The following is a 17,528-nucleotide window of genomic DNA, read 5'->3' on the forward strand; positions in this document are numbered from 1 at the left end:
GCTGAGCTACTGTCAGTATTCTCTCAAAGGAGGCATATCATAATCTGGATTTAACAAAACTTATTTTATCCTTGCCCTATGGATGTTATTTAGGTTGATTGAAGTTTTTTTTTTAACTATTACCAATGTTTGTCAATTTACCTTCTGATATGCACATTGTGGCATGTAGTTCAGATTATTTATAGTGAAAATATTTAAATGTTTTTTTTCTGATTTGAAAAAAGTATGTTATTTTCAAAAATGATTTAGTCTATCTAGAACTGTCTTCTTTTGCCCACACCACAAGTTATTTATTTGTAATCACAGTTTGGTTTAAAAATACAAGCCTAAGCCGGGCGGTGGTGGCGCACACCTTTAATCCCAGCACTCGGGAGGCAGAGGCAGGCGGATCTCTGTGAGTTCAAGACCAGCCTGGTCTACAAGAGCTAGTTCTAGGACAGGAACCAAAAAAAGCTACAGAGAAACCCTGTCTCGAAAAATCCAAAAAAAGAAAAAGAAAAAAAAATACAAGCCTAATATGCATGATATTAGTTATTATTTTTATAGATGAAACTTAATGTATTTTTGTTGGTAGTAATAATACTGAGGATGCTTATTCTGTTTTTAGGCTCCCAGAGTTTCTCTGGTGTCATTAACTTGGAGAAGCCTGTGATCTGCTCCTTGGCTGCCATAATAAGGTACCTCAAGGAATTTAACCTGGAAAAGATACTATCCAAACCAGAGTAAGTAATGTCTCAAAATCTTGAATTAAAAAAAAAAAAGATGGGAGGAGAATTATTGTACAAATATTTTGTATGACACATTTGGTAGGGTCTTGGTTGCTGTTCTATCACTGTGAAAAGGCACCATGACCAAGGTGACTCTTATCAAAGAAAGCATTTAATTGGAGGCTTTCTTACAGTTTCATAGGGTTAGCCCCTTTCATCATGGAGGGGAGCATGGCAGTATACAAGTAGGCATGGTGCTGGAGAAGTATCTGAGAACTTTACATCCTGATCCACAGGTAGTGGCAGAGAGAGACGCTGGGGTCTAGTGAAACCTCAAAGTCCACCCTCCAGTGACACACTTCCTCCAACAAGGCCATACCTCCTAACCCTTCTAATCCCTGGTGACTAAGCATTCAAATATATGAGCCTATGGGGGACCATTTTTCATTCAAGCTACCTTAGTAGGGATTATACTCAGGCTTATCACTGGAGTACAAGGATGAACTACCTTGTACTGTTGCTGGAATAATAAAGGTAGTTAGTATACTGTCAAATTGTGTTTGTTATAGATATGTAATATGTTATTCTCACTATAATACTATACTTTTGACCAGAGTAAGAACTAGTATTACAAAAGATGAATAAATTTTGACCTTTTCTGGAGCCTGGGGACACACCTCAGAGTTCAGGCACTTGCTTCTCAGGCAATTGGACCAAGAGTTCATGTTCTCAGAACTGATGTGAATGTCTACATCCATGTGCACGCTCAACTGCATGCACATCCACACACATGCAAACTTGTTACAAACCTGTATACCACACATACATAAACTTGAAAAGAATAAAAGACAAAAATTTAAATAGCTCCAAAAAGTATTCTTTTCTTATTCTTGGTTTTAGTTAATTAAAAGTTGGCGATAAAGTGGCCAGCTATTACTTTAGAGATTTTCGTAAGAGTGATTAAGTTTGTAGATTTTAGAAATTTCAAACCTGCTAACTGATGTTCCAAGACAAAACCATCTTATTTTTGATTTAATATTTACCTTATTAAAAATACTCCAGTTCAAATAATTAGCTTGATTTACACTTTCCAAGGATGTTAGGAATGTCCATTGTTCCCTTTGGGAACTTTGAAGCTAGAAGAGGGTCCTGAAACACTAGCACTAACACTTGCCTGTGACTCTTACATTCCCTGAGAGGTGAACCAGAACAGAGCATAAAACCTTGTATTTTCAAATAGGAAAGCAATTTGTTCTGAAAGGCTTCAAGTTTTACTGGCTGGCCATAAAATCGGAAGGTTTGTGGTTAAATTTAGGTCTCTGTATTAAGCTAGCATTTTCCTAAGCTGAGACAAGGACTTGGTGGAGATGACTTATTTGAAAATGTAGAATGCAGTATGAGAAGGGCAGTGCTAAAAGGGAAAACGTGTTGTTGAGCAGGTCAACACAGGTCTTGACTCTTTCTGGAATTGCTCTTGGGAGTCTGAGTTCTTTAAGAATTAATGAATTTTCTAGGGCTGACTGACCAGCCTTGCATCTCAACTTGATGATTTGTTTTGATCACTCTACAAGTGAATTAAATGTTTTCTTCAAAATAGAGCGCCATGTGTATTTTCAGTTTGCAGGAAGTTCAGATACACAACTTAGGGCACTGTTAAATTTAGGAGAATTAGGAATAGTTGGATCAATAGAGCTATGACTTGGGCACTAAAGTAGTGTATAGTACCCAGAAGTAGCTCTCCTATTGGGGTATTTCTTCTCAGTGCTGGAGGTAGAATCCAGTGCCTCTCACAAGCCAAGCAAGTGCTCTACACCCAGCTGCACCCCTAGGTTGAGAAGCAGGTCTTGAGAGCAGATATCAATTTGTGTCTTTAATATTTACTGATTAATATTAATTAATTAAATTGTTTAACACATATGTGTAAGAGAAGATTGCTCATTTATTTCCTGGTCGCCCAGGCCCGAATAATCACACTGAAACTATATTAATTACAATACTGTTTGGCCTATTAGCTCAGGCTTCTTATTAACTAGCTTTTACATTTTAAACTTACCCATTTCTATTAATCTGTGTACCACCTTGAGGCTGTGACCTACCAGTAAGGTTCTGGCATCTGTCTCCTTTGGTAACTGTATGGCATCTCCCTCCTTAGGCAGCTACATGACATCTGCCTGACTCTGTTTTCTTTCTCCCTGCATCCAGTTTAGTTTTCCTGCCTAGCTCTATTCTGCCCTGTCATAGGCCAAAGCAGCTTCTTTATTAACCAATAGTAATAAAACATATTCACAGCATACAGAGGGGAATCCCACATCACATATGTATTGATGCCATCATATCATTGACATTGTCCAGATGTTAGAAGTCAGAAACACAAAAGGAGTTTCTTCCCAACTTATGGCAGGAGAAGCAGGAAAACACCATCTTCATAACCAGTGGTACCAGATGGCATTGGAAATTCTCTTGCCTTTCTGTATTGCACCTTCACCAGCTTGTTGGTGTCTACATCTTACATGAGCAAGCTCCTTCCCATTCTGCAAAGGTGGTGGATCAAGAAGGAGCTAGCTCAGTGAAACAGTATTACCTGAAGTTTATAACAAAGAAATGGTGGAGTTCAAGGTTGCTGAGGAGAATGGAGGAAGAGCAGAATGGGAATCTTGTGCTGTTTTTGGTGTGTGTTTTAATAAAATAAACCATCCTTTCCCTGGAAATAGTTTTGTCTTATTTAAGCCACCTAAATGCCCACCAACAGGAAAGGATATTATTGTGTCATATTTGTGCAGAATAATGTAAGGCCATGAAAATGGCCTGTGTGATCTTCATTACAATCTTTATTAACAGTGATTCAAGCCAAAGATCAGGCTGATAAAAAGAGTCACACATTTTATCATATAAAGTTAAGAAGCTTCTAACAGAACATATTTAAAGAAAGTAGTGAGAAATGGATGGGGATGATGAGCAATTTTAGAGCAGTGATTCCCACCCCTCTCCACAATGGAGAAGAAAGGAAAACAAGACTTGGCAGAGGAGGTATTGTGGTGGGATTTTTAAATCTGTGCATAGATTATTCTATATATGTGCAATAATAACTTTTCATCATTGTGCCTAACATACCTGAAAGGTATGTGTCATGGTGGGGAGGGTGTACTGGAGTAGTTCATGTCTGGCTCTGGGACTTACAGCCTCATGCAGCCCAGCCCCCTCCCTTCACACCCTCTAGTAAAGCATCACACTGTGAGCACATCCAGGGTTAGTCTGCTCATGAGGCCAGGGCTTCCCTGGTCTCCTGGTCTTTGGAAACCATTGCAAACACCCACAGGTGGCTCTCTATGTCCTAACAGTCCAGGCAGCCTGACAAGATTATCCATTCCATGTTTTAGTGAAACTGCAAAGTTATATTTTTAAGGTTAGAGGCCTAGGATTGTATCTCATTGGACTCTAAGCTCCAAAGAGAGACTTATTAAATAGATTCAGTTATGTGGCTGACTTTGGAGAATGGGTGAGAAGACATTGGCCTTCCGACTTTTGCCCAGCAGGAGCCTGTGAATGAAGCAGACACTGGATGAGGAAGTTTCTGTTGTAAACCAGGCTCTGGGTGTTTAGGACTAGATGAAAAGGGATGCCTCTTGTATTTAGTTAGAAGAATAGTAGCTCTTAAGTAATAGAAGATGAACTTTCTCTGTGTACTAAACTTTGAAAAACTTCATTTGAATTATATCGTGGATCTTTTGATTAAATTGAGCGAAGCCGAGTTTTTCCTTTGCATGTATGTGGAAGTGTGGCATTTTCTCTGTCTGTACTTGGAGGTACCTTTGTGAAATGATCAGGAGCTGGCTCTAGTAGTGACTTGGTGCACCTCTAATTGTTTGTCTTTTCAGTGATTTCATACCACCAAAGACCAAAAAGATATAAAAGCTTCAAAGTGACAGGCCCCCCCTTGTGTACACCCCCAACAGCCCTCAGGCAGTAAAGACAGAGTTAATGAGAAAAGGAAGTCATTGCTTATCTCAAGGTAGACTTGACTCACAATTGCTGAAATGTCAGTGGAAACCAAGATGCACACATGAAGATGGTGACCGGACTGGTACTGTTCTGCTTGAATATGAAGCGCAGTTGTGGGGTCCATACGTGGCAAGCAGCTTCCCTTGGATGGCAATTCTGAAAGTGTAATTCTTAGACTTTATGCTTTGGGAAAATAGTCACGTTACAGTCTGATGTTGCTGAACTTGTGGACTGTCTCTTCAAGGGCTATTCTGTCAGGCAACAGTTAAATTGGACTTTGCTTTGCTTAGCTTTCACAGAAATTGCTGTGTATCCTAGAGACCCTGGTTTGCACCCAGTGAAAGGTTGCTTTGTCTTTACAGCAGAGTTTTAGGTGGCATACCCCAAACCCACATCTCAGGAATTGTTTATAAGCACAGGTGAAATGGGGTTTTGTCAGATAACACTATTTCTGAAGTTAGAGAATTGTTTTTAGAATTTAACTAGGTTTGTTCTAGAGCTGGTCCCCATAGCAGTGCACAGAGACAGTAATGCTAGAGAGTTATTGCTGTAGATTAGGTGTGGAATGTGCCCAACAGCACATGTTCTAAGAGTCAGATCCCAAGTCCATATTATTGGGTGGCCATGGAACCTTTGTGAGAAGGGGCTCAGTGGAGGGAGAGTATCCGGGATGCACCCCTGAAGAGGATATTGGGATCCTTGCTCTTGACTCTGTCATTGTTTCCTATTCCTGCATTAGTGTCTGGATGCCGGCCCAAATGTCATGGAACCATGTGACCATCATGTGACTGTCATGCCTCTAAAACTGTGAGCCAAACCCAACCTTCCGCACAAACAGTCAGCACAGGTGTTTTGTCCCAGTGATGGGAAGCTGCCCAGCATCGTGATGACAGAATTTGGGGATTGCTACATTCTGAAATTCTGAAGTAATTGACTTTCTTATATTTGGAAATGTATTTGTTTTCATTTTTGGTAGCTCTTATTAGGATTTATTTGGTTAGAACTTCAAGTAGAATAAGAGTGAATGTAACAAAAATCAAAGTCTTATTTCCTGAAAACTATAAAAATTGTTGAAAAGGATTAAAGAGCACCCCCGGATTCACGGACTGGCAGACAACACCGTCAGCTCCACAGTGATCCATAAGCTCACTGCAGTCAGCGTCAAAGTCCGTGCATTCCCAGTGACTGTAGCGGTTTGCACTCCACCAACAGTTGACAAGGGAGTGTCCTACACCCTGTCAGCCTTTGCGGCCATTTGTTCTCTTAATCTTTGCCATTTTCACTGGGGTGTGGTGAAATCTCAAGTTAGTTTTAATTTACATTGTCCTGATTGCTAAGCATGTTGACCACTTTAACAGGTATTTCTTAGCTCTTTTTTCCTTCTTTTGAGATCCCTGTTTACATCTAACCCCCACTCTTACTGACTGGGTTGTTTGTTTTCTCAGTACTCTGTACATTCTGGTTATTAATCCTGTACGTGATGTAGAGCTGGCAATGGATTTCCCCACTCTCTGAACCTGGCTCTGGCACTGCACTGGGTATCTGTCTTTGCTTCCCTCTTTAATAGGTCTACTGGTAGCATCAAGGAAATGTTAGCGTTGGTTGTTTGCTTGTTTGGATCAAGTAGAAGTGAAAGTGCAGTGAGACTGAGGTTCTCTTCTCCCATACAGTCTCACAATTCACAGATTACTAGGTGGCCCAAAGTCAGGTCAGTGGTGAATCCATTCACCCCAAGTACCATAGAGATCCTCTGCTCTTTCAGGTGTGCCACAGGAGAGTGTTTTGATTTCCATTTCTGTTAAAATAGTATTTGAATTGGCTCTCTGTAGTTGGTTCACCATTCTGGTAAGGTATGCATTTTGACTACTCTTCAAAAAGATGGGCTTCTCCCCCCCCCCCCCGAAAATAGAGTAAGAGTAATAAAACTTCTCACATCACCTCACCAAGTTTTGCCAATGTTATTTTTCCCTTCTTATAAAGCTCAAGGACAGAGAACACCCTGTATATTTTTGTTGCTGAAATATTAATGAAGTCTTTTCCCATATGGCTCATAACATTGCTGTCCAGATTTACACAGCATGAGCTCTGGTTAGATATTGCTTATGAGGCTCATATTGAAGCTCACATACTTTGGCGTCTTCTGTGAGTATAAATAATTCAGAATTGCTTGAATATTTTACACCAGTGATTATATATGATATACTGTTGAGTACCCGAGGATGCTCGCAGATAAAATCTTCAAAATGTATAGAATTTCCCCCTGGAAACAGGCAGTGGCAAGAAGGAAATTTCTTTTGTGTTTGGAAGAAATAGTCAAGCTCCACCCCAGAATTCTTCCCACCCCTAAATTTGAGAAATTCCCAGAGCACAGCAAGTCCTTAATGCTGTATTTTCGTGTTTTAGGAATCAGTTTGGCTGAGGATTGCCACTGGTTGGTATCTTATTTAAGTCAGTAGAGATGTTGGCTTAATGAAACACCTCTTTAGTGCATCCAATTTGAAATTTAAATTTCTTCTTCAATTACAACAAAAAGGAAAACTGCAACAAAAAGCCCATGGCCAAACAAACAAACACAATTGCATGCAATATTGGGATAGAAGGATTCAGCATTGTGAACTAAAACAGCCATTTGGTGGTTCATCTTTTCTCATATTGTTGGTATTGAAAGACATAGTTATATGCAGATGTAGCCTCCAAGCCCACTTCCTGATCCTTTGTCCAACCAAATTCCGCCATATTCCTAGATACTTCTTGGTAGGTAGGTACTGAGAAAGCTTTACAAATTTCTTGTTCTTTTACTCTTTTTGTTTTGTGACAACACATTATTTACCTGGTTCCCTTGAATATCAAATGGTAGGAGCAGCATTTCACTGTTAGGGTCAGGATAGCTAGTGGACCAGAGGATGCTTCTATACTCCTAAACTTCAAATCTCATCTTTGTGTTCATGGGATTATTATATTGATCATATGAGGGTGTGTGCAACTGAGGAATATTTTTGAATCTTCCATACATTTTCATTTAACTTTTTTTGTATTGAGTGATGGATCACATTATAGCTTCCTTTGTAGTCTTTCTTATGCCTACTCCGTAACCTCAGATTCGAATTATCAATCTCTTCTTTATCATTGTGGTGTTCTTGACAGGGGAGGCACTCAGGAGGTGAAGATGCCATTTAGTGATTTTAGAAAAGAGGCGCGTGGACCCCAGCTGCACTGTGGGGTGTTAACAGACCTTTGCAGACTCTAGATTCGTCGGATCCATGGTCTTTAACTTGCAGGCCCCAGAACTGTGAGCAGTAAACTTCTCTTGTTTACAGATTTCCAAGCCTAAGGTGTTTTGTTATAGCAACCCACATGACTGGGGTAGTAACTAAGCGCCTATTAAGGATCTATGTCTGAGTAGGGCACCACATGTTTACTGATTGGTGCTAGGATGTAGTTAGTGAAGCCTGTCGGGGCAGGAAGCATCACGGCTGGCTCCATTTCTAAACAGATGAGTTAGGCACCAATGCAGAATCAGGCTGCCAGCCCTTCTGTTTTGGATCTTTGACTGTGAATTTGCATTAATACCTGTTAACTATACAGTCGAACACTGCCTAATTGATCCTTCTTGTCAGTGATGTCTTATGGTTTATAGCTATGCTTGGGGGCTTCAGACATTTCTGGGGCTTTCTGACTCAAAGGGATCAAACCTAAGCAGCTTTCCTTTAGGAAGGTGGGGACAGTCACTAAGCAACTGTGCTTCCCTACCATGTGGTAGCAGAAGATAAGTGGGCTAACCTGGTAATCTTGCCCCCAGGGAGTTTAGGTCCATTAAGGATGCTGTACTTGTGATCCGAATTACCGTATTTTAAGAAAATTAGCTGCTATGCGGAGGGAGAAAAGGCTACACACATGTGCTGTCAGTTTTAGGATTGTTGTCCTCTGATCAGTAGTGAGTTCTCATCCTTTGAAAGGTAGAGTAAACCTCCCATAGGTAAATTGCTCCTACTATGTGGTGGGTCAGTTTTCTTTCCCAGGGCTCTTGGCCTTGGTAGAACCATTCTCTGTATTCCTGGGTGAGAGCTTGGGAAATTGGAGTTTATTTACCCCCAGAAGTGAGGTGAGGATGTGGTGTAAACATGGACACACTCCCTCTAGTTTAATGACTCAGCATTACACTTCTCCCCTCAAAGGGAAGCCATCAGTAGTGAGGTGTGGGGCACATGTTTGTCATCACAGTGCTTGGGCGGCAGAGGCAAATATCACAAATTTAAGCCCAGGTTGGGCTACATAGTGAAACTGACACAAAAACAAGAAAAGCAAGCTGGCAAATGATGAGCTCTAACACTGCTGGATTCACTGATAAGGGAAATTGTATTAGTAGTGTGTTGATTCTCTGTGTGGATTAGAATTGTACATGTGTTTTAAAATCAGTTATCAAGGCTGGGCGGTGGAGGCACACACCTTTAATTCCAGTATTCCGGAGGCAGAGATAGTTGGATCTCTGTGTGTTCGAGGCCAAGCTGGTCTCCAGAGCTAGGACAGGCTCCAGAGCTACAGAGAAAGAAAAAAAAAAAGAAAAGAAAAAAGAAAATTAGTTATTAAGTTTTTCTGATACTTTCAGGAACATTAGGAATGTAAGAATCCTTTAACTGTGTTTAAAGAAATGACTTACTTCTTTTCTGTTTTACACTCACTGAACATTGCCCACGTTAATATGTATTGTTAATTATAGAGTAAGTAACATTTGCTGTACACATTAGAATGTGGGTAAAAGAGTTTAAGATGATCTCATGCTAGAGAATAAGGGAGGTCTTAGGTGTGTTGACAGATTTTTGTGGCTAATTGCATAGTTTTGCTTGAAGAAGCCACCATGTCTTCTGCCAGTGATAAAAGTCTGTTTCTGTTCCTGGAGATGTGAACAAACATGAAACACTGTCCCCTCCCCTTCCCTTCCGTGTTCTTGCCTTTGGTGTCACAGCAGTGGCTTCCGTGGAAGACAGCATCCTGCAGTTCTTTGAGATGTGTGTGCTCACCTGTGGACTTGTTACATTTCATCTTTTTCAGGAATTTTAAGCAGCTGTCAAGTGGAATGGAATTTATGAGAATTAATGGAACAACGTTAAGGAATCTGGAAATCCTACAGAATCAGGTCAGGATGACAGGAAGGCTGGTTGATTAAAATGATTTGCAGGAAGTAAATAAGGGAGGTGGAAGCCAGGCAGCAGGCTGTCTATCACCTGGGTGTCTCTTGACTGTAGCATTATATGGGGTGGGCAGACTGTAGAGCTATTGTTTTTAGTAATTGAAGGACATAGCATTCTGCTGTTTCTATAGCATATATTTCTTAGAATGGGTGCTGTCTTTGAAAATTAGTATGAAGTGCTTGCCTTCATCGTCTGCCATCTTATTTCATTATTTGCATATTAAACAGGCTGTTGTGATACTCTCCTTGACTTTAAGAAGCTTAGGATCTCATCTCACGAGCTCCCATCATTACATCATCACTTACTTGCCTTTTCTCAATAAATTAAGACCATAATGGAAGGATTCAGGTTATTGCTTTCATTTTTATATTCTTACTAGGAAAACTGGAATATAAACTAGTGTTCTAACAAAATTACAAAGAAATAAAATGTAATTCCAGATAAAATAAAACACTAATTCTAGGAGTGGAGAATTTTCTACGTGAAGTGCTTTCAAGCTCTTCCAAGTACTCATTATTACGTCCGTGTAAATACTGGTTTACTTTTTGATTCTTGAGTTTGATTCTTATTATTTCCTCATCTTCCTGTGCCATCCAGCTCTTTTTTCTTGAGGAACATTTTTGTCTGTTTCCCTTCTGTGGTGGAGGTGCTGTGCCCCCTGAATTCTGTTGTAGATGTCTCTCCCTGGCCCTGCACAGCAGCTCTTGAGAAGAAACAGGAAGCAGGGTGAGAGTTTGTCCCGTGGCTGCAGGAGTTCCCTACACAGCCTGTGGACACAGCCCTCCTTTCTCCTTGTTTCTGTCAATTCTCTAATCCAGTTCCTAAGGTCCGTTCTCTAATCCAGTTCCTAAGGCGGAGTCGTCTGCCATCCAGCTGTGTCTTAGAGCCCCTTCCAGGTCAAGGTGTGGGTTCTAACAGACAGAAGTGGAGAACTAATGGCCTCTACTTACCTCTGCAGACTACCTGTGGCCTCATCAACAGAGGCCTCAGAATTGTTTACTCACAGTTAACCCAAAGCTACGCACTCTCTGCTGTTTAAATAGGATATATTTATATTTTCTCTTGTGTGAACAGGTGAGGTCCTTCCTCACACTAAAGAGCACTTCTTATGAGTAGCATGTATACCGGGCATCTGCGATATTTAAAATCAGGAGGGCTGAGGATGCTTAGTGGTGGAACAGTTACCTGGCATGCAAAAAGCCTGGCATGCAAAAAGCCCTCTGTTCAATGACAACACTGAAAACCAACTAGGATAGGTGGACTAACCAGGGCATGTAAACAGCAACATAAATAGAATACTGTATTGTATTGTAATCTATAATTGAAGAAAACTTGTTTTCTGATCTTTTTCAGACTGATATGAAGACCAGAGGGAGTTTGCTTTGGGTTTTAGACCACACTAAAACCTCGTTTGGGAGAAGGAAGTTAAAGAAGTGGGTGACCCAACCATTGCTTAAATTAAGGTGAAAGGATTTTCTTTGTGTATGTGTTTAAACTGTGAACATAAAATTGTGAAATTAAAAGTATATTAGCTTTGAAACTAAAGTTGTTACCATGGCTAACAAGCTCACCATCTTAAATTTGAGAGAATTGTAGTTTATAACTGACAGTGAACTGTCTGATAATACACAGAGCCAGCCCCATCCCCACACCAGTTAAGAGCAAGCCTGCTTGCAGATCAGAAGCCATGGGCATTGCTGGGGATAGCCCAGTTGGTTTGGCAGCAGCAGTGTAAGGGTGTACTGCCAGAAGGGAGCGCGATGGCTAGTGCATTCTGTGGAGGATTTCAAAGGTGAGGCTTAGAGGCTGCTAGCTGGAGAGAGTTATCTTAGCCCAGTGGGGCTGGGATCAGAGTTGCTCTTGTAGAGGGAGCTACACGGCATTGCTGGTGAAGCTCTCATGAGCACGGAGAAGTGTTGAGGGCTCGAGCTGAAGCAGGGTCAGATTTTCTGGTGAAATCCAAGTATTTTTGGAATTAGAGTCGGCAGATATGAAGGTCCTTCTGGGAAGGTGCTTGAATCCAGTGCCTCCACTAGCAGTGTCCCTGTCTCTGCACATCAGAATGTTCTGGGATCTCCATCGCAATGCTTGCGTCAGCCCTGCCGACTGCGATCGAATTGACTGGGGAGCTGGGGTTCTTAGGTTCCCCAGATGATAGATATGAAGGTAAATGTGGGAACTCCTTCTTGGAACTGTGCTTGCCCCATGGCAGGTGTTCAGTCGTGTTTACTGAGTGTATGCTTTTAGTTATTAGACTCTTACTATGTACCAGTGTTCCATACTCAAACCGCCTCCCTACGTGGGTCCTCGGAATGAGGGAACAGGCCTTGAAAGCTTCAAAAACCTGCTTGGTGTCTCATACCCCATAGTAGTAATGAGCAGCGCTAAGTCCTGAAGTGAGCCTAGATCATGAGCAGGCCCCAGCCTGTCCTGCGCTCTTACCAGTGTGACTGACCACACACTGAAGTGTAGCTGTGAAGAGCAGAGCTGCTGTGTGATGTGTGTGCTCAGCGAGTCCATCCTGGGAGCCTCGGCCATGCTGTCATGGGAAAGCAGGAATTCTACCTACTGCTCGCACTCTCTGACCTCCTAGCAGGTACCTGGTGGGGAGGGCCTCTTTGCACCTTGCAATTCTCTGTATAATTTTTAAATTTTATTTTTATTTTTGTGTCTGTGTGTATGAGAGAGAGAGAACAGGTGTCCATGAAAGCCAGAAAAGGGCCTTCAGAATCCCATAAGCAGTTGGAGCTGGCTGACATGGGTGTTGGAAACTGAATTTAGGTCCTCTGTAAGGACAGCAAGGACTGTCATCTACTGAACCATCTCTTTCTCTATTGAGCCTCACATCACAGTATTATTAGCTCCATGTTACCTGAGGATGACTTCACTGTCTTCAGTTATATACGTGCTGAGATGTTGTTGATCATGACCGGTCACTTCAGATCCACTCTGTTGCTTTAACTTCTGCAAGATGCGGGGAATTTATGAGGTAGAGAAGAAACCCCTCAAGTGGGTGTCTTCTTTAGTTTCACATTCAGATGAATCTGAATGTCTTCCAGAGGAGGGGGGGGGGTGGCTTTGTGTATTAGCCTGTGGCTGAAGGGAAACCACCCGCCACACCTTGGTTCTCACCATGCTATTTGCTTGGGTGAAACAATAGAAAGACACTCTCTAGGAGACTTTTTCCTGTAAGTTAAGCATGCTTATTTCTAACTTTGTTTTGTTTTTGTGTGTATATAACAAGAATTAACTTGAGGGTCAGATAGTGGTGGCGCACGCCTTTAATACCATCACTCGGGAGGCAGAGGCAGGCAGATCTCTGAGTTTGAGGCCAGCCTGGTCTACAAGAGCTAGTTCCAGGACAAACTCCAAAGCTACAGAGAAACCCTGTCTCAAAAAAACAAAACAAAACAAAACCAAAAAAGAATTAATTTGAGATAAAGTCAATAGACCATGTTTTCTATTCTTCAGGGCTTGAATTCTGTTTCATTTGGAATCCTCCTTTTCCGGAAAGGCTTAAAGAAGGCATGCCACTTACCCAACACTAATACTTGATGATTTTTAAATTTAAATTTTTATTTATCTAATTTTATTTTTTATATTTCTTTATTTTGTATATGTGTTTTGCCACTTGCTTGAATGTAGAGGTCAGAAGATAACTTGCAGGAGTAACGTTCTCTCCTTCCACCATCAGGCTTCTGGAAGGGCAGTCATGCGGCTTGGCAGTTAATGCCAACACCTGCTAAGCCATCTCTCCAGCCCTGATGGTCTCTCATTTTCTTTCTTTTCTTTTTTGCCCCTATTTCCCCTCCTCTCCTTCCTTCCCTTCTTTATTGTTTTGGTGTGTGTTGACAGGTTAGTGTGTGCATCTGGAGGCCAGAGACCTTTCCTCAGGGACTGTCTGTCTATCAGTCATTTGAGATAGCCTCTCTGAATGTTCTGGAGATCATCAAATTGCCATGCCGGCTGCCCGGTGAGCCCCAGAGGTCCACCTGTCTCTGCCTCCCCAGCACTGTGCCAGTTCTTTTGTCTGAGTTCTGAGGATGGCACTCGGGTCCTCATGCTTGGATGACAAGCACAGTACGGACTGAACACTGGTGCTCCACGTGTGAGCGCTGTGCTGGCTTAACACATCAGAAAACCACACACATTTTTCTTTTAATTTAGGTCATTGTTTAAAAACTTTTATTCTCTTAATCCATTAGAGTGCATTTTAAAGGGAGTTTCAGTTAAATTTTAATGATACCAAGAGAACGATTAGAGACAGACCAGCTGAGTAGCCAGGGGCTCAGCTGTTTCTTACCATTCTCTCCTTTTCAAAACACTAGTGTCAGGGTCTTGCTGATCCTATCAGCTGAGAGTCCATCTCTGAAATCGATGCTACATGTTAGGGAGGGTCTGGCTTTCATCTGTCTCAAGATCACAGGACCAGTCATGGCTGGTGAGGGGCACACAGGATGAGGCAAGTTTCCCAGTGTTGTGTGGAGTCCTGTGGTTTGCTAGTCATCTGTGAATCCTCTTAGATGTCTCTCTGTACTTTTAGATGGTTGGCTCTAGCTCTCGGGGCAAACAGAGAGCTCATAAATTCAGAACCATTTTATATTTATATTCGAAGGACTTTCTGCCCTCCGCACAGTTTATTTCTTCAGATGGCCTCTCTGGTGCAGACATGTGCATCAGGTACAGAGGCAGAAATGACTTTGGCTCTATTGGCTGATCATGTGCTCGGTGGCTCACTTCAGCTTTGGAAATGGGATTTATGCTTACTGACACTGTCACAGCGTTTCCTATAAAAGATCTCCCTTGGAGGTTTTTTTTTTTTTTTTTTTTTTTTTTTTAATCAGGTCTGCTGATTTTAAGCAAGAAGATTCTTCAGAGTCATTTCCCAGCTTCTTATAAATGGATAGCATGTTGTAAGCCACGAGGTCCAATGCTTTTTTAAAAGTTAAATAATTTATATTGCATTTTTTTTTAAGATTCCGTCTTTAGATTGGTCTACTTGATGATTATTCCTTTTGCCTCAGCACTGCCAAAAAATGTGCTCAAGACTTAGTGGAGTGCTGTGTTAAAACATTAAGCAAGGGCTGGAGAGATGGCTCGGAGGTTTAAAGCACTTGTTACTCTCGCAGAGGATGTAGTTCCATTTCCAGTGCCCATTTGGTGGCTCACAACCACCCATAACTTTTCACCTCCATATGTAGCAGGCATACAGGTTCACATACATCCATGCAGGTTAAACACTGGTATATATACAATAAATACATCTAAAAGATGTAAAAATAAGTAAATTAAAAAGTGTTTCCTCTGTGAGTGCCCCCTTCTGCCTGTACCTCACACACTGAAATTCCCCAGGGTTCTCTTCCCTGCTTCAGGAACTGATCTGTGGCTGTGACCTCAGATAGCTTATCACAGACTGTGGTCTGTGACCCATATAGCATACCAGACCCATACACATGCTAGCACATGTGAGCTTCAGGAAAGCTTCTAGTTGGATCTACAAAGCAGATTGGAGGCAAAGAATTAATTTAATGAAATAGTGACTTGTTTTCCCCTGCTGGGGACCAAACCTCGGGCCTTGTGAGATGTTAAGTAATTGTTTGACTTCTCTTGCACTGAGCCATACCCTTAGCCTTGACACAGTTTGTTCTGGGATATTTGTGCAGTGTGATGAGGTATTACTTGACTAGTGTAATAAAAACTAAACAGCCAATAGCTAGACAGGAGAGATAGGCGGGACTTCTGGGCAGAGAGAGGAAGAGGATAATTGAGGCACACAGGAGACACCATGGAGACATGGAAGGAGCTGGATACCCAGAATGAGAAAGGGATAAAAAAACATATGGTAGAATGTAGATTAATAAAAATATGGGTTATTTTAAGTTATAAGAGCTAGTGGGACACGCTTAAGCTAAGACCAGACTTTCATAATTAATAGTAAGTCTCCATGTTTTTTGGGAGCTGGTGGCCCAAAGAAAAATCCAGCTACAATAGTTAGATTTCCATTATGCTTCAAATAAAATCAGACGTTTTGGCCATGGCTGTTTCATCTGCCTGCTCTTGTCTGTTCCTTGCCATGTGTCTACCTGTGGTGCTGGGGTATCTAGAAGTTTTTCTTCATCTTGTGGTCTTGGTACTTGATAGTTGGTTTAGCTAGAATGTTCTTCCCTTTCCCTCCACTTTCTACATAGTTAATTGACTCTACTCTATACATTAGGTATCAGCTTAAAAATTAAAATATTTTCTTATCCTAATATATATGTTACAGTGTTTATTATTATCCATTAAAAATTATATTCCTTTTGTGAGCTTTTGATAGCATATAGTATCTTTGTTTCGTTTTATGACTAAAGTATGCCTCTTAAAAATTTTAGGATGAGGCTGGATGGTGGTGGCTCACGCCTTTAATCCCAGCCCTCAGGAGGCAGAGACAGGTGGGTCTCTGTTTGTTCAAAGCCAGCCTGGTCTATAGAGCTAGTTCTAGGACAGGCTCCAAAGCTACAGAAGACACTCTGCCTTGAAAATAAAAATAAAAAAATTTAGGATTCAGAGATATGAAGGTGAAGCTGTGCACCTTCAGGGGAAACTCACTTTTCTAAGAAAATTGATTTTAGAGAAAACTTTAGACAAAAGATAAAGGTTTTCCTTTATCTGGTTTCTGCTTTAATGTTATAAAGTTTGCCAGGAGAAACTGTTTTTCCCTTATATTGGAATATTTGTTTAGCCAAAAGACTACTTGTATTTCCTTACTGTTGTGAATAGAGCAGCAGTGAACATGGCTGTGCGTGGTGTGATAGACTTTCCTTTGGGTGTTGCCCAGATGTCGTACAACTAGGTCATATTGTAGTTTTATTTCTAGTTTTAAGAACCTCTATACTCGTTTCTAAAGTGTCTGTACCAGTTAATACTCCATGCCAGGATTTTTTGTCATTTGTGTTCTTGGTGAAAGGAAAAATGAAAACTTCCCATGTGTTGTTTTATTTTGTAAAAGTAAAACAAAAAAAAAATTGCAAAACGTTGTCACCACCTATAATCAGGTGAAAGCACAATTTAGACCCAAGCCCATCCGTGTAGAAGGACTCGGTTAAATTCCTTGTTTTGAACTGATTTGGCAACAGTCATAAAATGACCCATCTGCAGGCAGCTATGAAGATGGCAGAGAGGAGGCTGGGTGTTCAAGTCATCCCTTGTGAGATCTAGGTCCTGTACTTCTTGATTCTGGGTCCTGTACTTCTTGCATTTTGTTTTACTTGGGATAGTCAGGGATATTAGGAGAGCCTGCAAGCTTTACTGATGACTAGATAGTGTCCTAGCTGTCCCTTAGAATGGTAGCATCATTAACTGTTAGAAGCTGTCTGTATGGGTGGACAAAATATTCTCTTTTATTTAATGAACTAAGCTAGAGTAAGACCTGAGAATTTAGGAAGGTCAGTGTATGTTCCTGTTGACTATGTACATGTTATCATATATATATACACACACACACACACACACATACACACATACACACACACACACACACACACACACACACACACACACACACACACACATATATATATGTATATATGTTTTTCAAGTTTGGAGCCTGTCCTGGAACTAGCTCTGTAGACCAAGCTGGTCTCGAACCCACAGA

At 41.2% G+C, this 17,528-nt stretch overlaps 1 protein-coding gene across 2 annotated transcripts in view; it reads left to right on the plus strand.

Moving 5' to 3' along the window:
* Msh3 (mutS homolog 3) overlaps window positions 1–17,528 on the plus strand; it is a 149,566-nt gene that overhangs the window by 59,014 nt on the left and 73,024 nt on the right. For both annotated transcript variants that reach the window (XM_075976332.1, XM_075976333.1), the window contains exons 10-12: window positions 608–722; window positions 9,756–9,840; window positions 11,249–11,358. In XM_075976332.1, the coding sequence (XP_075832447.1) occupies window positions 608–722; window positions 9,756–9,840; window positions 11,249–11,358 (310 nt within the window). The remainder of the gene's footprint in view (window positions 1–607; window positions 723–9,755; window positions 9,841–11,248; window positions 11,359–17,528) is intronic.

This window comes from Microtus pennsylvanicus, chromosome 6 (genome assembly GCF_037038515.1).
Source record: "Microtus pennsylvanicus isolate mMicPen1 chromosome 6, mMicPen1.hap1, whole genome shotgun sequence".
NCBI classification, from domain to species: domain Eukaryota; kingdom Metazoa; phylum Chordata; class Mammalia; order Rodentia; family Cricetidae; genus Microtus; species Microtus pennsylvanicus.